Genomic DNA, 20,963 nt, shown 5'->3' on the forward strand with positions numbered 1-20,963 from the left:
CAATCCATACAGTTTGTGTGTAGATAACTGTCAGAGAGGAAGTTGCTGTCATTATTGTTGTATTGCATGATATTTAGAGGTGATATTTTAATAGTAGAAACTCAAAGAATGCATTGAAGAGTGATTTATCGATATGCAGCACTGCCGAATATTAATGTTTGTATGTTTTGATCCCCACAAATTCATTTCTTTCACTTCCATATTACTGTAATATGCCATTAAAACAGGAGAATATTACTTTATATTTTTGCTCTAGTCTAGAATAGTGACGGCAGTTATAGCAGCATTTTTATGTCCATGGTTTTGAAATCAGATGTGAAATATGAGTTAATTTTCTTTTCTGTGACTTGACCCTGAAACCAACCCTTTATAAATATGCTCATTAGTTAATTGTTTATTACAATTTCACCAGATTGTGATCTTCGATAAATGGAGAAAAAAAAACACACTTCTTTTCTAAAACGATCTGTTTATTAAATGCTTTCAAGAGATTTGGTCCACTTATGAGATCATGAACTTCCAACCAGGGAGGAGAAAAGAGAAAACAAAGTCAAGAAGATAAAACATAAAACAAAATGTAAAAATACAGTACAAAAAGAGGCCATGTTTTTCCCACTTCTTTACAACCCTGGTTTCATCATCAGAGTTGTTGAAAACAATTCAAAGAACCGATATTTTCTAAATGATTGAAAACCGATAAATTAAGATATTTTTTTTTGTGTGGCTGTGCAGGTGTGTGTCGGCGCTGGGAATCAAGTGACACAAACGTTATCAGAGGGCAGGACCACTATGTCTGCATGCCCCCCCCCCACACACTGGGAATAATCCCTTTATTGTTACAGTAGAATGAACAGCAATGAAAGGGCCTGCATGTGTCGGAGGTTTCTTGTACTGTAGCCTCTGTAAATATTGTAGTTCTGAGCACTACAAAGCCTGCTGTTATGCATAGACATAAAGTAGCAGAAACCTGCCTCACCTTTAGTTTGTGTCATGATTCGCCTGCTTTTAACAACACAGGTTCCCGCTGTGAAACTCAGTTACATCATTAGTACCCTTCTCCAATGGAAGAAGAGCCCCCCCCCTCAAATACTCCACCTTTTTCCCTTTACTACAACAATTTACTCCAACATGTCTTTATAAGCAGAGACTGTTTTGCTGATCCACTTGTCACAGTGGCCAAAACATATACTAGATGCCAGTCATGGTCCCTATTTAATGCAGCCAATTATAAGTTTTAAATAAAACTCCACCTTGTGGTTATTTACCAAAGACAAAATTAAGATTTACCACATTTTGGGCATATGGCTGATGTTATCTATCCCTCCCAGCTGCTTTGGGAATATCCTGAACGGACAACTAATGAATGACAGAGAACATTTGAGTGTGCGGCACTCTACTGACAACTTGTCCTTTTTAAAACACCCCGAAAAACCAGATAGGAACACATTACCGAGCACAGGAAAACCCCCCCACACAGCCACAGAAAGAAAACAAACTTAAAAAAAAAAAAAAAAGCTCCACCATCTCTTATCTAAATTACCTTATAAGGGTGTCTAAGTATTATAATAGGTATCAGGTATCATATACTGTATATAGTAAGCAGGGGTATGTATCATCTTATAGGTGTAGTATATTGAATAAGGCGCTACACGGGAGTATATAGGCTACTATGTATGCTTTTGTTTCCGTCTTTGCTCGGTGAATCAGTTCAAACAAAAGCACACAGCACAGGCAGTGAGCAGCGAGCTCCGCTGGTAGGATCAACACTGAGGACACTGCCAAGGGGAAACAGTTATATGTGTGTATATATACACATACATACACTGTAAACTTAAATCATCAACTAGCTTTTCTTTTCTCTTTTTTTTTTTGGCCAGTGCCCAAGTAATCCTAAGGCTTACGAACAGAGCTCAGACAACATTAATATATAGCAGGTCTACTGTACAGTGTGAAATGGCTTCTACTACTGACGGCCTACAGGTGGCTGATAACCGCCACCCACCACCACCTGTAGGGTTAAACCTTTAGACGCCTTACATTAGATATCAGAAGCTGGACGTCTTCTGCTCACTGCCTCCCAGACACAGAGCTGTGCCCTGCTGCTGCATACACAGACGCATATTTACTGTTAATTATTATATTCATACATGGATACATATATAAAGAGAGTTATACATTGCAATAAACATACATATATCAATAGCATATAGAGAAGAAATAGAAATAGTCAATAGATAGCAATCATTATCATCATCATCATATTCATCATAATACTAGGAGTAGTAGTAATACGATCCCTCAAAGAAGCTAATACCTGGGCTGTTCCAGACAAGGCCACCCCCCCCCCCCCAAAAAAAAAACAACCTGATGAGTGTCCAGCTAAACTGACCTTAGATCTGCCGTTTAGGATTGAGCCCAGGCTGGGCCGACAGTCTAGATTCTGACTGCATGGCCATAAAGTTAGTTTTAAGACACTGTAGGCTGTGGCGTCAAAACCATTTCTAGATTTTCTATTTATACACTGACTGCAGACAAATCAAACACCACAAAACACACTCTTACATCGTGGTTCAATGGTTAAATAAAATATCTCGTCTTCACACGTTCTGCTCCGATTGACGTTAAATGTCAGTGTTTGGGGGGTAATTGAAACCGCTTGTTATTGTCTTTTGCATTGAGCCGAGGTCACTCTGGAGGACAGGACCATTAGATGAAGGCTTGAAATATAAAGTGCAGCTTTTGACCCACACATTGCAGGACAGGAACACCGACACATGCTGTGGATCCAGTTTAGCTGCTGAACTTGTGAACAAAGAAAAAACCCTCTTGAGTTGGGCTCACTCGATTTCTCCTCTTCTGCTCTCAGTGTCAAGATTTACAGAAACAAACAAACCCCGTCTGGAACAACCCACACGGAAGGAAAAAAGAAAAATGACAAAATTAAAAGAATCATATAAAACAAAAACAAAAGAAAACACTATAGTCATCTAGTTCAGTGATACATGTCATATAGCAATACCTCAATAACAAGAAGTTCTTCTATGTAATCAATACAGGTTTTCAGGTTATATATTTATTAAGCTTAACCGCTAAGTTATCAATTATTATTAGTAGTATACCATTATTTGTAAATATGTATAATATGCGTGTATATGTATCTGAATATAGACATATCTCCATCGTGTCTCCGTCCACGTTAAAGGCTAGAATAAGATGGCCTGTGTGTGTGTGTGTGTGTGTGTGTGTGTGTCTGTGTGTGTGTGTATATATATATATATATGTGTGTTGTTTATAGGCACAACATGTGGTGAGAATGGTTTCCCCGTCTCAGGCCAACAGGTTTCTCATAATGAAAAGGTTAATACTAGGAGTGACTGATAGCCATCAGCAACATATGGATGCACATGAGGAACACTGATTTCCATCTTGAAGGCTGTTGGGGCACAACTGTTTGTTTTTATCGGTGAAACAATGACCCCAGTTCAACTGAAGAAGTGGCAACATGCCCTTACTTTCAAAATTATCTTTAATATTCTCACAATCAACTGTAGAAACATACATTCTTAATAATCCTTCATTTTTACCCAGCTTTTCAATCTTTAAATTATCTTTTTTTTTTTTTAACAACTCAGGTCTCCTGCGTGGGCAGTATTTTGACTGTGCTTCAGTCCAAGTGAGGTCATCATTTCTTAAAATGGGCATCTGCGGCGTGAACTGATCTAATGCTGAGAGCAGCTCCAGCCAGGACTGCACACGTGCTGCAGTCGCTTGTCTCTCTCGCCCTCCTACACCCGCCTCACATCTCTGTCGGCTGCCAGTACATGATGCGTTGCTTTGGCAGCAATTGCTTTGAGCCATTAGCCATGTGTACATTAGCCACAGGTGGTTAAGTTGATTAACACCCACCTCCCCCGGAGACCGGCTGACTCCCACTGCAAGGTTATTATGTGATGAGCGTGTGTGTGTCGGCACTCGCCGGTTTGATTACACAACCAGCTATTTAAGAGGCCATCTTATATCTATAGAGGGGAGGGCTGTCATGTTACACAAGTTTGTTTTGGGGCATGTAAGTATACTTGCATACATTCCACAACCACAGCAACGTTTTAAATGACTAATTTCCTAGTTTTAAAGGCCCATGCAGGCATTACATTCATAGCGTTCTACCAATATGGCAGACAATATAACAAGGAAGTGCAACTCGCCTTGGAAAAAAAAGAAGAATAATTACTCAAAATCAGTAATCTCCAGAAAGCTATTTTGACCCTTCTCGTAATACTCCCGTGAAGGAAGGAGAGAGGGATTTGGTTGTTGGGCAGCTTATCGAGGAGTGTCCACTTTAGAATCTCTTTTTTTTTACAATTCTCCTCAGTTTCTCTGTTGCCATTGACAGCATTGTGGGCTTAGCACTCCAAAGTTAAAATTTCAACTGAGCTCAATTTTGTTTTAAATCATCACCGAGTGAAATTTAAAGGGCTGCGACCAGCGCGCCCACCCGAGAATTGTTTCAGTGCTGCGAGGATTTTAACAAAACAAAAAAAAAAGAGAAAAAAAAGAAAGTGGCGCCTGATGGACACAGATAGTCCAAAGAGCACTAGGGAATACTAGTTTATTAGTTTTAGTCAGAGCAAAACTAGGTGTCTGTGGAATTTCTGCAGTATATAATCTGCTGGGGGGAACCTAAAGGTGCTGAGTGTAACTGAAGCTTCCTACTAAAACAAAAAAGTCCTATATTTTCCCTCACAAAGCTTTCTCTTTGTATTAAGCGGTGCCTGTGATTTGTGTGTCATGTGTTGTGTGGAAGTGTCTTGTATTTGTGTGTGTGTGTGTGTGTGTGTGGGGCTCAACCATTTAGCTGCGTGTCCATCTTCTCTGACATTGCTGGCGAGATGTTACAGGGGGTCAGACTGGCGAGATGACAGACGGTTGAGTTGCAGCTGGTGTGGCAGACCCGTCTCTCTCTCCGGCTCTGTGTGCAGCTCAGTGACGATCAGCTGGCTCGAGTCAACACAAGCAACTCTCAGAGATCGTCCCCGTCTGACAACCGCCGGCCTCCCTGAAACGATAAGCATCGACACGGTCAACTGAGCAAACAGGAATGCAGTCAGTCACTATAAACACGCAAAAGCCTCCAAGCCTGTTTATATACAAGCTTCTCTGTCCACTTTTTCATTATATCATTATATTCACAACGCATCTTTATTACATTTTCCTGACACATCAATGGAGGAAATCAATGCCATAGTCACCTGATAAGCCACTGAAAAGAGGGGCGGCAGGTTTAATTGCCTATAACAATGTTATAACCTCTCACCATGCTTTCCGCGTAATCTGCCGTTATGGTGACCTGCTTCTCCTCCGGGGGCGGGCACACAACCGAGCTTTCCGAGCGTCTGCTCTGATTGGTGAGCTGCAGCCACAGTTCGTACATCTGCTGCATGTCTCTCACTGCAGAGGAGGGAGGTGAGAAAAAGGAGAGAACGAGAAGCATGACGATTGAATCTAGATCTAAATACACCTCCGCTCTCTTGTGTACTATAGTCAACAGCTGTTCCCATAACGCTGTGCTTGAACATGGACGCAGGAGCTTACAGCTGTTGTTCTTCATGTACGTCCAGACGTCCCTCTCCTCCAGACTGTGAGCAAATGAGCAGTTCCCAATATAGTGGCACTTCTTCTGCTTCATCACGTGCACACACATCTGGATGAGACAGACGAAAGTCAAGTTTTACAGACTGAACCCAACAGCATTGCATCAGAGGTTCCTATTCTGTTCATTTAGCCAGTTCATCCCTCTAAACTGTGAAAGTGTCCCTTTGTTGTTGTTGTAAGAGTTGCATAAGTCGCTCCTTGTAATTTGAATATGGTAATCGTACAATTAATGTGTTGTTTAACTCAGTTGATGGTGTCAAAGACACACCGGCAGCAAGAGAAAAATAAGACACAGCGGTAAGGAGATTTACGACAACATCCTCAGGGCAAAAACCAGAGTCAGCTGTACTCGGCATGTGAGAGGGGCGGAGGGGCGTTGAAGAGAAAAGAGTGCAGAAGTACTCACGTCGTATTGCTGTGGATAGGTGCGGGAGAAGGGCAGAGGCCGAACAACAACCCACTTCTTCTTCTCAAAGGATTTCACCAGCAGAACCCGACGCTCCTTCGTCCAGCTAAAGAGACAAAAACAGAGGTTAACAGACCTAAAGCCTTAAAAAGAGCAGCAGCAACTAAACAAAAGCCAAGATTGTCAGTTTGTCCCTTTGGCATACAACTCTGCCGCTACTCAAACAACCAGTGTTGTAATGGCAGCAGCTGATTATACGTCCTAAAACACACAAATCAAAGCCTGAGACAACGCAAACTGCACAGTCAGCTTTAAAGGATCAGACTGGAAAAACACTGTGTCGTATTGCTGAGCTTCACGGGACACACATGGTGGCGCTGGCGTGTACTTTATTGAGACAGGCCTCACCTGTGCCGTGCTTTGGCGGTGCAGTACTTGAGGTTCTTGTCGGGCTCGTTGACCTGTCCTTCTCTCCAGCACTGGCCGCACACAAACTTCATTTTCAGGTTGAGGGGGCGTCCTCTGCCCATGCCTGCGCCCAATCCTCCCATCCCCAAGCCACCCACTGGGCCCACCCCACCGCCACCAATGCCGTCTCCTCCGCCTCCCATTCCCCCCACCCCTCCTGCAGACATGCTGCTGCTTGGATGTGGGATGTGGATCGGCTGAAAGACAAATGAGAAGTCAACATTGATAAAGCAGACTAATCAAAATTTGGCTTTACCCGTGTTTTGCCAGAACACTGTAAAAATATCGGCTTCTTTTACACATAAATATAGGATGGGTAAAGCAGGATCTTTGGGGGGGGAGACAGCATGAGCAGTGCTCATCGTGCTCTACAGGTGATGTTCCTTCTCAGGTGAAAATATGGCTGGTTGCCATGTGTATCAGAGGATAGCGGGGCTAACACAGTAAATTACTGCAGTACAGGGGAACCGTCCGACTTATTTGGTAAGAAGAAAACCAAGTGCAAGATGTCCAACTGTCTCAGTTCCCTTTCCTGTCTCACCTTCTGCTGCTTCTGTGCGTTCTGCTCCAGCCTTTGCCAATGTCTCTTGGACTCCTGCACCATCTCTTCGTGGGTGATACCTGAAGGACAAATGAGGGAGCAGCTCTGGGAAAAAAACCTTCACTTACTTTACTAGATACCGTGTTCATAGTGAAATAACATTATGTGGCGGAACACATTTTGTTACAGTTAGGGGCTAAAATGCGTTCTTTCCGTTCACAACAGCTTTTAAATAATTGAAAAGGCAACTGGTGCGTGTGTTCTTCCCGACCTGTATCCTGCTGCAGGACCCAGCATTTGAGCTCTATGACGGAGTGAGCAAAGGAGCAGCTGTCCTCGCGCTGGCAGCCGTAGCGAACCTCGTGGCGACACACGTCAAACTGGCAGAGAGGGTGCAGGGGACGCACCTTACTGTAGCGCACATTGGCCGACCTCACCACGTGCACCAGGCACCTGCAGCAGACACACCAGAGCAGTCAGAGAACGTTTAAGGGGCCAAGAGACTAAATTAAAATTACATTTTGAGTGTATTTATCCCCTCGGTGTAGACACACTATTATTCTAAGAGCAAAATAAAGACAGAAACTCTGTTTCGCTCACTTGTTGTCGTCAAACGGGTGTCGAGCTGTGAGGTTTGAGCAGACCGCCAAGTTCTCTTTGCTGCGCTTGCTGATGATGCGAGGCTTACTGTCGAAACATTCCTGTTGTAAAGAGGAAAGAGATGCATATAAGTCCACGTCTTGTTTAAATACTCCCATTTAGTGACCAAAAAGAACAAGAGAACCACCATCCACCGTGGTCTCACCTCACAGAGGAACATGAACATGCCCATGTGGAGCTGCAGCAGTCTGGTGACGCTGAGCGCCCGTCTCTCTGTGCTGCCCAGCGGGTCGAACAGCAGCTCTCGGCTCAGCGCGCCCTTCCTCTCCTGGGTCCACACGTCAATCTCCTCCTGGCAGTAAGCAAACGTACAGTTCTCCCCATACTGGCACTCCTGACGCTCCTGCACCTCTGTGGGACCCGACGAGAGAAAATGTTCAACAGAATACAAACACATTTTTTTTGCCGTAGTTCAACTCATTTTGGTTGTCGGGGCTTTGTTGATTTCTAAAAATAGATTCCCCCCCCCCCATCTTCAACATCCATTCAAGTGTCTTATTCATTATAAACACACACCTTTACAGAGTACAAATGCCCCCAGGAAGTTGTTCCGTGCGGGCCTTGGCCGGATCCTCTTCCACGTTGGGTCGTCTGTGTTTTTGAGGCGGCACAGAAGCACGTCCCTCTTGCAGCGGTGTGCTGCCTCCGGCTGATACTTGTAGTCCATCACTCGAGGACCTATGAGGAAGAGGAGGAAAGAGAAGGTTAACTACCCTGTAAAACTAGTTCAGGTGAGATAGATTCTGTAAATGATGTTGCAATTAATACTGGTCAGCGATAGAGGCTGAGCCTTAAAAACAGGGTCTAGATATTTGCTAACAGAGATGGCAAAGCGGGGGGGGGGGGGGGGGGGGGGGGGGGGTTTAACAAACCTATTCGGCTGTAACAGGCATGACAGGCCTGCCGAAACTCATGTGTGACTGCCAGAGGATTCCTGGAGAGCAGAGACAGGTTGGTTCCTGCTGGACCGTTCTGAAAAAAAAGAAAAGGGGAAACACAGACGTGACGTTAAACACGAAGGCCACTTAGCGGCATAGTTAGAAATAGCTGCTAATTAATTTTAAAAAAACGACACCATTAACAGTACCATGTAAAAGCAGTTTGTCCTGCAAGAGATGATGCTAATGTGTGTGTGTGTGTGTGTGTGTGTGTGTTACTCACTGCATGTGCAGCACTGTGGTTACGCATTCCAGGGATGAAGCTGTGACACATTCGCCCCCCTGAAGACCACAGACACAAGGACACTGATGTCAGACACCATGGTGTAATGGTGCTGACTCACACCGCCTGCTGCTGGTGCACATGTCAGGCCTAGGAGCTGTGCTCTGGGAACTATGTAAGAGAAAGCTAACACATTGCCCTGGGTCAAAATGTGTGTACTACTTCAGTTCTATGGAGACTTATTTTCATTATAGCGGGCATGCTTTAAAATAAATAAAATAAACAGTATTATAGACTCTCCACTCACCAGGGAGAGTATACTCGGACAACGAGTCCAGCCCGCCAGCAGCGATTCCTGCCTTCCCTTCTCCATCCGTGGCCCCTGTGGGGAAGCCTCCCAGTGCGTCCTGCGCCTGGGTGGAGCCCTGGTCCCGCTGGGCCAGCGGCGAGTAGGGCTCCAGTGGGGTCATGTCACTGATAGAGGAGCTGAAGAAGGTCGGGGTGAGCTGGGGTGACGGGGCTGGAAGGTTTGGGGAGTATGGCGGCCGGAGGCCCACTGCCGTATTGGGAAGGTTGGTGGGGATCGCACCCTGGACTGGACTCTGTCCCAGGAGACAAACAGAGACAAGCATTAGCTTATGTAGAGGACCTACCAGGTGAAGTCAGCCCTACTAAAACAAATTTAAAAAAACACGCTGAGGATCCAATTCAGGATTTCTTCGCTCATCTGTCCTTCACTCACCTCACTGACTTTTCTGGGGGTGCAATCCAGCAGACTGTCCAGCTCGTCCTTGATGACGCTGCTGCTGCATTCGTCCATGTGCTCCGACACAGGGACGGAGTACGGCATGGGGGGCAGGCATTGGCTGCTGGGGCTCTCCGACAGGTCAGTGCACGGGGACACTGGGGTCGCCGGGTCATCACTGACTGGGATGGGCGTGGCCAAAGGAGCAGGGATGCACTGCGCGTTGGACTGGTCCGCTGAGGGGGGACGAAAACAGCGATGGTGTTAAGAAAATGAAGATGGTGAATAGATGGGAGTCTGGGTAGGAACAGACATGTTCAAGGTGTGCAGGTTGCTCATACCTGGTCCCATGTCACCCAGAGATTCCAGCCCATTGGAGGACATCTGAGAGAAAAAGAGAGAGAAATAGCAGAGAGGATTAGTCTCTCATTCAGTCGCCAAGTAAGGAACTCTAGACCGCGACAACAGCACCCACCTCTCCCGTGGGTGGGGAGGTCTCCCCGTGACTCTCCCCTTCTGTGGCTGTGGACTCCGTTTGAGGGCTGACGTAAGCCTTGCGGCCCTTCAGGCCTAGTTTACTGGCCAGATCCTGAGCCAGGTCATTCACCTGCCGGTCCTGGAAGGTGAATCACAAGAAGAGGTCCCCACTTACCAAGAATAACTTTCATTCACTTTAAGGTAAACTATTACGAGGAACACAATGTAGTCCATGAAGTCATAATTCATGACCCAATACATATACTGACCTATTCAAAATCTGCATTAACTTAAGCACTTATCTCCACTAACTAATTGTAATATTTCCCTTTAAACTAGATCCGTAAATTGTATTAATATTTCAGTGTTGATGACATACGTGTGGCGCTGTGAGCAGACATTTAGTTCCACACTCGTAGGCCTCCCGGATTCGTCCCAGCTCCCTCAGACAGATGGCTTTGCGGTACAAAGCCCTGCGACTGCCTTCTGACACACACAGTGCGCTGTCACAGTCCTGAACACCGCGCTCATACTCCCTCTGAGGCCCACAGAACAAAGACACACAGTAAGAGCAAGAGAGGCATTGGAATTTAAGAAGATATGTTCATTTTACACAGAACATAAAGAGACTTGCACAAGAGTTAAACCATTCCATATTCCCTCTTCCCCCTCACCGTCTGGTAGCTGGCGGCGGCCCTGTTCACATACAGGCTCTCCAGCAGCTCGTGCGGGATGACGAGGGCCTCGGCCTGAGCGTAGCGGGCCACACTGACCCCCTCTCCGTACTGCTGGGTCGCTTGACGACAGTCCCCATCTCGGAAGCAAGAATTGCCCTCGTCCAGCAAGTTGCATACCAACTGGATCACAAACGCCTGCAGGGAAGCGTAGAGAGAGATCAAAGAGAGGGTGAGAGACGGAGCGACAGGGTGACATAAAAAAGAATAAAAGGTGAAATGTGATGGTCAGAGAGACACAAAGAGGGGAAAGATGGGAAACAAGAAAAGAAATAAACTAACAAATCACAATGTCTGAGCTCAAATCTACATCTAGATGCAGGAAAAAACAAAACAAAACGTGAGTATGAGCGTGATCTGTGAGGAAGTAGTGTAGGAACAAATTGATGATAAAAAAAAAGTTGTGAACGAGAACTGGGATGAAAAGGATGAATGCAAACCTCATAGCTCTCTGGCTCTGGGAAAGGCAGTGATGACCTGTGGACAGAGAGCACAGAGGGCTGTCAGTGCTCTACAAGGGGTGTGAACGTTGCTCATGATACTGATTAGTTGTAAATGAGGCATTAAAAAGGACATTTTACTCGTGTACTTACTGAATAAAGCTCATGGCTTTCTGAATTTCCTCTCTGCGTTTCTGACGATCAGAATCCATAGCCTGAGGGTTAACACAGGGTTGACTTGTTTAAAACTAGACTTTTTGCACAACAGCTCTGACAGCTAACGACGCGGTCAATACATCCACACATTTGATGGCTACGTATCTATTTTTGCAAACGTTTAAACACCTTTGCAAAACCTGCTCACTAACTAACGTGACATTCGCCCTGGATGAGCCAAGGCCTGAGCAATCATCGGACTTGCGTAAACAAACAGCGGGCAAAGCCAGCGGTGAAGACGGCTGGTGGTTATCGATAGTATTTCATTAATCTGTGGATGACACAGTCCGCCAGTATTCCACCTATTGATTGTGGACATTTTTTGGGAGGGGGGCATGTGAACGTTAGCTACACATTTTAACCGTTAGCCAAAACGATGTTGGGTAAATGATCACGTTAGCCATCGCGTGACATGCAGGTTTATCGCTCGTAAACTCCAAAATCCATTCACCGACAGCGATGAAGGTAAAATACACAACGTGGGGTTATCTGCTAATGACGTCAGTGTAGTTACAGTTAACCCTGCCGTGGTTTAGTCACGGTAGTCAGGATTAGCGAGCTAACGCTAACTTGACGTGAACGTTTCGCACTCAGCCAAGATGCTAATCACTGCAACTTAGCTTAGCTAGCGTTAAAAAAAACACCATTAAATAGCATTAAAACATGTTTATTCAGTTTCATGTCACGTGCATTGTTTTGATTTTAATTGTTGTTGAGCTGACATATATGGATACACTGCTTGTAACCCAGTGTTACCTAGCTACCTGTTAGTTGGCTAACTTAATTTACTAATGGAGCCCCGGCTAACAGCCGAAGCCCTCACTTATCACGACAACTCACCGCGAGTCAAGTTACAGCTTCAGATCAGAGACAGCTTCACAGAGCGGTGGCGACAAAGTCCGGAATACAAAACCAGATATCAGTCAATGTCCGGGCGCATATCTGTACATTTAGTGTGCATGTCCTTAGTGTGTGAACGGAGCACGAGTTTCTCTGCGCTACGACTGCTGCTGGATACTGAATCAATATTAGCTAACGCTAGCTAGCTAACTGCTAGCTGTTTCTGTTTCGAGTGCAGCATTGCAACAAGTTTCCAGGAGAAGTGTGGCCACTAGAGGGCAGCAAAAACACTGTCACTTCTTCTTCTTCTTCTTCTTCTTCTTCTTCTTCTTCTTCTTCTTCTTCTTCTTCTTCTTCTTCTTCTTCTTCTTTTAAGTTTTATGGCGGATGGCATCCAGTGAAAGGTGCATTCCCGCCACCTACTGTAGTGGAGTGTGGACCAGAGTACCCTATCCTCTTACAAAAAACAAACAAACAAAACAAAACAAAACAAAATAAAAACAACAAAACAAAACAAAAAGAGCACCGTCACTGTTCTGGTTAGCCTTAGTTATGTGGTGGAATTAAAGCAGTAATAACAATAAAATACTCTACTACAATCACCCTGTATTCACCCTGTTAAATGTTGCTTGAATAAAAATGGTACCACCAAATGAGCAGAATGACCCTTATCAGTGGTACAGATGCAATCATGTGTAAACAGCATGTTAATGTAGTAGTTGGCCAAGATGGAGCAACTTTTGCCCACTTGATATATAACATGTTGGTCATTGCATATCTATAGCAATACATCATATTCTGTAAAGTTTTTGTATGTAAAATCTTTCAAAGTAATTAGCATTTGTAGTGTAGAGTAAAAAGTTCCGTTCTGAAATAACTGAAATATCAGACCACCTCAAGGTCTCACTCTGAAATAACCAGGACATTCTGATGTAGCATTCCAAAATTAAAGCCCTTCAAAATCTCATTCATGAGACAATTTGTCTAATTTCAGCTGGGGGCATGGCCAAGCACAGGATAAGGGTTAGGGTTAGGGTTAGATCATAGGAAGGTCCTAGAGTCTTGGGAGTGATTGGGAGCTAAAGTAATTAGCATTTGTGAAGAGTAAAAAGTTCCGTATTTGATGTATGAAGGAGAGTAAAGTACTGGAGTAATTCTATTCTGTTCATTTCTAATCCTCTTTGAATTTAAAACATCTCCCACACACACCTTGCTAAGATTTAATTGTAAAAATAATACAGTAATGTGAACAATCATTGCCTTTTTGTTTTGCTATTGACATGATCATGTAATTTAACTATCACGCAAAGCACGTCGAACTGCTTTTGTATTAAAATTGTGCAACATGAATACAATTTAAAATGAATAGAATGAAATTGAACATAAATACGCTATAAACTATTACCCTGCTCTCTCTTAAATAATATATGGAGCTTTGTAAACTATTAAAATGTGCCCCTTAAATAATAGATCATATTGGGAAGTACCCCAGACAATGCTGTGCCACCAAAATATTGTTAAAAAAATAACACAACTATGGCATGAATGTCATCCAGCTGGCACGAGGTGTATACATAAACCAAACTCTGTTGATAATCAGGCCTTGCCTCTTTCTCAGGTGCGGGTCTCGGTGGCTCTCCTGCTGGAGGTTTCAGCAGGGTCTCCAACTTCAGCATGAGGAGGACCTTGCTGGTTTCTATGCTGTTCAGCCTCAGGTTCCTGGACTCCAACTCCTCACATGATTCAACCAGAGGGTTCAGGTCCTCTCCCCTGCCCCCCTGCAGGAGTGTCTCCTCGCTGTCTCCATCCGTATCGACAGGCGTCTGGTCTATGAGTTCTGACACGCTGGGGTCAGAAGCCTTCGTGTCCGGGTCACCTGTACCCGACTTTGCTCCACATGGAGGAGCCAGTCCTGTGAGGTCCTCTCCCTTTGAGGAGCACTTTGTCCTCTTGAACTTCTGCCATAACATCTTCCCAGTAAGGAAACCAAAGAAGCTAGCAAATGTCACTTTGAACAGCGACCCGAACATAGCAGAGGCCCTCATGGCTCCTCGCGCAACTTTTACTGGGGCTAGTTGAGCGATAACTGTGCTGAGTGAGGGCACCAACCTGTCCCAAAACCTCTCCTGGTGGTCCATAAACTCTCTCCTCCTCTCTACTTTATGAATGTAGTCTATGTCTCCGTGGTGCTTTCCCTCGGCGAAATTAAACTGCGTGTTGAAGGACACATTTGGACAAATTTGAGCTAATGTAAGCTTTCAGGTGGCCTACTGCGCTAGCTTAAGCATCATGCCCGTGTACACGTGTCGTCAACCAGTTGCTGCTGATTGGTAATAAAAGTTTGTTAGTTTAATAACGTTTGTTGAGTTTGGTAAGAGAGTATAAACTAAATTAAAACAAGCAAACAATGAAGTAGATTTGGACTGATAACCTTAAAAAAAGTAGTTTGAAAATAAATTAAAACAATAAAATAAAAAATACATAATTACTAACTAACTAACTAATTGTAAATTGTATTACTACAATTCGAAATTAAAGAAATTAAAATGACTTAAGATAAAAGTAATTTTAATTTCTTTAATAAAAATGTAATATACAGTATAAATATATATATATTAAAAAAAAACATTTATAAAAAAGTTATATGGTGTAGGGCCCATACTATTTGCATAATGTATTGTGTCAGAAATGAGAAATAGAAAATTCATAGAACAAAATCCATCCGTTGATTAATTAAAATATGAATTAGTCAATATTAGAGGGCAGTGAAATGAATCCAGAGTAGTTCGGGGTTGTTCCAGCAGATGGCGGTAGAAAAGTGTAGATCCGCTTTAACCGACGTAAACACAATCAACGAAAAAGAAACCAGGGGCAGCGTGACGTCACACGGTTGAGCAACCGGCGCGCGGCACGGAAGAGTGGCGTGTGTTCGCCATCGTTTCCTTGGAAATCACCAATTAGTCTTTGTGGTAAGGTTTAGTGCTTCAGTGAGAGCTTCATGACTAATACGACACGATACAATGACCGAGCGGCACGAGGATACCGTTCATGAAGTCCGCACTCTCGGTCTCATTACTTTTACTTTTACTTTTCTGATGTTGCGCACTTCTACTGGCTAGCGCCGACGAGGCTAAAGAGCTAACGTCACCATGAGTGCTGTTGTCGTCAGAAAACTATCTGTACATAATGTCACGTTATCCACCGTGATCGAATACGTCATTTCTACTGTACTTCTGCTCAGTCATGTGTCGATAAAGTTACCCAAATGTGACCCTTCTCTTAACGCCTGACTTCTGGATATTTCTACAGAGTCAACCATGGCCTCAGATGACATCGCTCAGCTGGCTGATGCGCTTTCCAAGACCCACGTCGGGGATGGAGAGCTGAGCTATAAAGGCTTGGGTCTGAAGCTCGACGACGCAGAATCAGGTCAGATTTCAAACAGGTCCACTTAGTTTCCTCTTTTCATTCACCGCTGTGTACCCTCTACATGAGAGTTCAGGTGGCTGTTTCCTCCTCAGACCTGACCACCTGCTCTCTGTGCTTTCAGTGGAGGATCTGGTCCGTGAGATGGAGCAGTACCCGGGTCTGAGAGCTCTGCGTCTGGAGGGGAACACGGTGGGAGTGGATGCGGCCCGGGCCATTGCCAAGGCTCTGGAGAGCAAAGACCTGCTCCAGGTACTCACTCTGAAGTTCCTCATGTACCCCGTTTGTCGTCACTTCGCTGTTTTATTTCTGTTAAAATGATTTATGTGTCTTTCAGAGATGCTATTGGAGTGACATGTTCACCGGAAGGCTGCGCTCTGAAATCCCAACAGCCCTGGTGAGAAATTCCGACACAGATTTTTCTGGATTTGAGTCGCTATGGCGTTTATTAACACGCTAAGAACATGCCTGCGTCACACGCCGTCTCTCTGTGCGTTCATCAGAGGTCTCTGGGCGGTGCGCTGATGAGTGCGGGGGCCAGGCTGACCGAGTTGGACCTGAGCGACAACGCCTTTGGGCCCGATGGTGTGAAGGGAATCGAACAGCTGCTGAAGAGCCCTTCCTGCCACACTCTGCAGGAGCTGAGGCTAAACAACTGCGGCATGGGGATCGGAGGAGGAAAGGTGAGTTTGTTCGACCCGGCACCGTAAATCTCTCACCCACCTCCCAAATGGTACTTTTATCCTCTCCCGACACAAACTGGAAATAAAGAAGGAAGTCCTCCAGATTTACGATAAACCACTGTGCTGTGTGCTTTGTGTAGATCCTGGCTGAAGCTCTGATGGAGGGCCACAGACAGTCGTCAGCGCACGGAGCTCCACTCAAACTGAGAGTGTTTGTCGCCGGGAGGAACCGCTTGGAGAACGAAGGAGCCAGCGCCCTGGCCAAGGCCTTCCAGGTAGAACATAACCCCCCCCAATGTGATAATCTGGGGAAAACATTTCAATAGATATCTGATAATCTGTTAATTGTTAATAGGGATTAATCGAGCAAGATTGGCAAACATTTCCTGGTTCCAGCATCTAAATTATTTACATATTTATTTAAAATCTTAGACTCCTCCTCTTTTCTTTTTTCCCCATATGTAAGCTGATGGGCAGCCTGGAAGAAGTCCACATGCCCCAGAATGGTATCAACCACGCGGGCATGATGGCGTTAGCTTCAGCCATGCGACACAACCCGGAGCTCCGCGTCCTCAACTTCAACGACAACACCTTCACCAAGAGGGGAACGCTGGCCATGGCGCAGGTGAGGCCTGTTCTTAACATTCCTTATAAGTGCAGAAGATACGTAGCCGCGTGTTTGAGTCACGCGGGTTTCTCCTGTCGGCCATGCAGGCTCTGAGGCACCTGAGGAATGTACAGGTGATCAACTTCGGAGACTGTCTGGTCCGCTCTGAAGGAGCCATCGCCCTCGCCGCCGTCCTCACAGAGGGACTGCCGATCCTCAAGGTCTGTTCACCATCAAAGTTCAGTTCTCCGTCTGCCTCGTCACCAGGCTGATTACATGTGCTCCTTGTTTTTTCAGGAGCTCAATCTGTCCTTCGGGGAGATCACAGAGGCAGCAGCTCTGGTGGTTGCTCAGGCTGTCGTGGACAAACCTGACATGGAGAAAGTGGATCTGAACGGTACGCCGACTGTGGAACGGCTCCCACTCTCCGTGTAGAAGGAGCAGTTACATGATTGTTCTCGTGGCAGTCAAAATCAGAATAAGTTGATGATACACCAGGTGAAAGTTACTCTTGTATGTGACTCTTACAGGTAACAGTTTGGGGGAGGAGGGCTGTGAGGCTTTGAGGGAAGTGATGGAAAACATGGACAAAGGAGGCATGCTGGCATCACTCAGGTAACACACACACACGCACACGTTTGTGTGACGTTAGGTGATCCAGTGAATCTCTTTCCGAAGCTATTGTCCAGTTTCTTAGGTACAAAAACCAAAACACAACTTATCTCTGATCAGCTTGTTAATCGAAACAAATGTTAATTTGACTTCACTGTAGTGATGATGAGGGAGAACCTGATGACGAGGATGAAGAAGAAGATGATGACGACGATGATGATGCCAGTGACTGCAGTGAAGAAGATGAAGAGGACAGTGACATTGTGAAGGAAAATGGAATAACAAGAAAAGACGACAGTCCTGCAAAACCTCAGAGCCCAGTAAGACGACACTAGATCCACGCTGCACACTGTTCATTTCTAAACGGATGATGTTGTTGTTTATCGTGACGTTGTGTCCACCCTCAGGCAGAAGTCATGTCTTTCCTCAGCTGCCCCTCAGCAGAGAGGCTCCTTCAGCTGGGAGAGATGAGGACGAGCCTCCAACAACAGGTAGGAATCTAAGTACATATCTCTCTCCTTTTTGGATGTTTAGTCTGCTGGGCTAGGAGTACAAACACAGAACGGATATAATCTGCTCCATAAACTCTTCCCTTTCCTCACCAGGTGGATGCCTCTGACCCGCACAAGGCCGCTGAAATCCTCCTGAAAATCGCTTCTTTGTACAGCGAGGAACCAGAGACCAAGACGGCTGTCCTCGAAACTATCGGTGAATAAGACGCCGCTTCTTATGAAGTGTTCCACTCGTGGTTGAAATATAACGTTGCCGATGGATCTCGCTCCCTTTACGTACCCCTGCCGTCTCATTTAACGACCCGCATCGCTGTGTCTCACAGATGCCGTGTTGAGGAAGCTCCTCTCTGGCTCAGCTTTCCAGTCGTACTGCTTCCTCTCCTCGCTGCTGGTCATGATGGGACTCCTCAAGGTATGATGATGATGCTGCAGCACCCCCCCAACCTCTCCAAAGAATCTGAAAACAGAACTTATGGGACTCAAATCTCATGAAAGTTCTGCACATTAAAGCTACATGGACCAGATTCCCTTCAGAAAACTCATCACAATTTGATATTAAATACTATTATTGATAGAAAAATCAGTTCATTTAGGTTTTTCTGTTGTGTGTTTCAGGGAGAGGGGAAGATGAAAAAGGTGTCGCTGGTCCCAGGTCAGCTGTTGTGTTTGGAGCACGCCATCCAGCAGGACTACTTCTCTCAGCACCACGCCTCGCTGCTTCACACCTTCATGTCCAAGTAGGATCCTTTTTATCTGCACAGTTACCCGTCAAGCAAATGTGAACTAAAGCACAAAGGTAGTTCAGAACAGTTTGCAACTTGTAACACATTACATCACTTTGAAGTCTCAGCATTGTGTACGTTTTTGTCTTTTGTGAATCTTCAGGAACAGTGGAGCGCTGGAGTCCTGCAGCAGTGCCAGTGAGAGGCTGAGCTCCACGCTGGAGAAGAAGTGCCACGACCAACACTGATAACCCACCAACACTGGGACACACACACACACACACACACACACACACACACACACACACACACACTGTACTGACTTTACCGTCTTCACTAACAAAACCAACAGGGACGCTTTACACTTGAAGAAGGGACTCAGACAGCCACTTAATGCATCGCCACTCCTGATTTGTATATTTTATGAAGGCAAAAACCGTGCAGAATGTCTTAGTTTTTATTTTTTCTACTAATGCTTGTGACTTATATTTTTATAGAAAATAAAGGTAGAAATAATCCCCAAACGGTAACGTTTGGGTTAATGTGTAAAAGATGGAACTGATTGTAAGCTGGAGTGGAGCTAACACAAGGCAACGTCAAGCTGGCACCTTTTAGCATTTTCACTGTTTACAACAAAGCATCTACTTCAGACAGGGTGAGGGAAATGTCCGGGTTTACAGGTTATTACAAGTTATTTCCAGGTCTTGATGAATTTGGAAGTTGTACTGTAAATCTGGTAAAAGAATGGCAGATATTCAGAGTGACTAAAAACACAGCTAGAGATTTTTAGATACTCTATTTGTTGTTGTGAACAGAAATAGGAAGGCCAGTTATTCATAAACTACAGTCTATTCATCCAAATAAATTAGTGAAAAATGAAGGGCTGACTCTATTGTTCCGTTCCACTGATTGGTGGTTTTCTTTGACAACCTTTTACACACACTGCTGCTCCTCAGGTCCAGTCGAGTCAGGGCGCTGCTGTGTGCATCGGACTGTGAGCAGGAATGGGCTTCATGCAGGAGAGCACCGCACGCTCACCCATCAGCCTGAACACACAGCGTGTGTGTGTGTGTGCGCATCACTGTGCACTGAGCTGACACTGCAGAGCTCAGGGGACCAAAATCACTTAAACCTGATGTTTCTTTTCTCTTTTTTTTGTGATCCATAATCAGTCTTATTGAAAAGAAGTGCTCTTATATATGACTTGAAGTTCAGCTGCTGGTTTTACCTCTTGTTTACATGTTGGCGATGTGATGGAGCATTTAAGAGAAAAAGACACTTTCATGGCCTTTAACATGGTTAACATTAGACCGGGGACTGCATTTATATTGTTGTTTATTTACCTGATATGTTGGTAATGTGTAGCTACTGAAAGCCCTGTCACAAATATAACTCATCAAACAAACCTTGACTCTGTGTATATCTTTTTATTTCTTTTTTTTTAATGTAGAATAAAAGAGCTTCCACCTTCAGAGAGGATGAAACAGGCATTGCTGTGAGATAAAATGTCTAAGAACCTTTTGTCATTTTGACGCGAACTATCCCTTTAACGGGCTCAGCGGAGCGTTGCGCGGACTCCAGAGGTGGGAGGTAAAAGGTGTGCGTTTGTGTTGGAGGGGGGAGTGAATGAAGGGATAAACGGGAGTTTGTTTTGGATGGGGGACAGCCGGGGGAAGAGAGCAGCAGACGGAGCAGAGACCGTGAGAGAGTCAGCGGCCAGTAGACGACCAACAGCTGGACGGAACCTCGACCAGAGCACGGTGAGTCCGCGTAAAAATGATTCCTATACTTACTGTAAATAAGCAGATATTTGGATTTCAATCACCCGAGGAACACTTGGACACAGACCATTTGACTTGAAAGTTCTATACCCAAATTCTTAAATTATCCAATCGTGGACAAGTTTTATTTTGAGCATTTTAGCCTCAAAATAAATAAACATTACATTTTATCAGACTGAATACTTATTTTGTAATTAATTAATTGCAGGAAATACAAAAACAAATACAAGGCTGGTATTTTTTTCCAGATTAGATAATATTGCAGGTTTTTGTCATTTAA

At 44.8% G+C, this 20,963-nt stretch overlaps 2 protein-coding genes across 2 annotated transcripts; one reads left to right on the forward strand and one right to left on the reverse strand.

Moving 5' to 3' along the window:
* Window positions 1-455: 455 nt before the first annotated feature.
* On the reverse strand, window positions 456-12,581 carry zc3h7bb (zinc finger CCCH-type containing 7Bb). Its single transcript, XM_079182334.1, has 21 exons — window positions 12,341-12,581; window positions 11,438-11,499; window positions 11,285-11,321; window positions 10,785-10,982; window positions 10,490-10,648; window positions 10,109-10,249; window positions 9,975-10,017; window positions 9,631-9,869; window positions 9,196-9,490; window positions 8,889-8,947; window positions 8,600-8,699; window positions 8,244-8,405; window positions 7,873-8,078; window positions 7,668-7,768; window positions 7,339-7,520; window positions 7,068-7,147; window positions 6,467-6,723; window positions 6,059-6,164; window positions 5,593-5,701; window positions 5,315-5,448; window positions 456-5,056 (listed from the first exon to the last, which is right to left on the reverse strand). The coding sequence occupies exons 2-21, from the start codon at window positions 11,494-11,496 to the stop codon at window positions 5,021-5,023; spliced, it is 2,703 nt and encodes a 900-aa protein (XP_079038460.1). The 5' UTR covers window positions 11,497-11,499; window positions 12,341-12,581; the 3' UTR covers window positions 456-5,020.
* Window positions 12,582-15,210: 2,629 nt separating this feature from the next.
* Window positions 15,211-20,299, forward strand: rangap1b (Ran GTPase activating protein 1b). The gene is made up of 16 exons (XM_079182339.1): window positions 15,211-15,309; window positions 15,650-15,769; window positions 15,891-16,018; window positions 16,104-16,163; window positions 16,270-16,449; window positions 16,590-16,724; window positions 16,916-17,074; window positions 17,164-17,277; window positions 17,354-17,453; window positions 17,587-17,671; window positions 17,829-17,988; window positions 18,076-18,159; window positions 18,274-18,376; window positions 18,504-18,592; window positions 18,796-18,917; window positions 19,066-20,299. The coding sequence occupies exons 2-16, from the start codon at window positions 15,658-15,660 to the stop codon at window positions 19,148-19,150; spliced, it is 1,716 nt and encodes a 571-aa protein (XP_079038465.1). The 5' UTR covers window positions 15,211-15,309; window positions 15,650-15,657; the 3' UTR covers window positions 19,151-20,299.
* The last annotated feature ends 664 nt before the right edge of the window (window positions 20,300-20,963 follow it).

The sequence above is a fragment of the Pholis gunnellus genome (genome assembly GCF_910591455.1).
Source record: "Pholis gunnellus genome assembly, chromosome: 21".
Classification (NCBI taxonomy): Eukaryota; Metazoa; Chordata; class Actinopteri; order Perciformes; family Pholidae; genus Pholis; species Pholis gunnellus.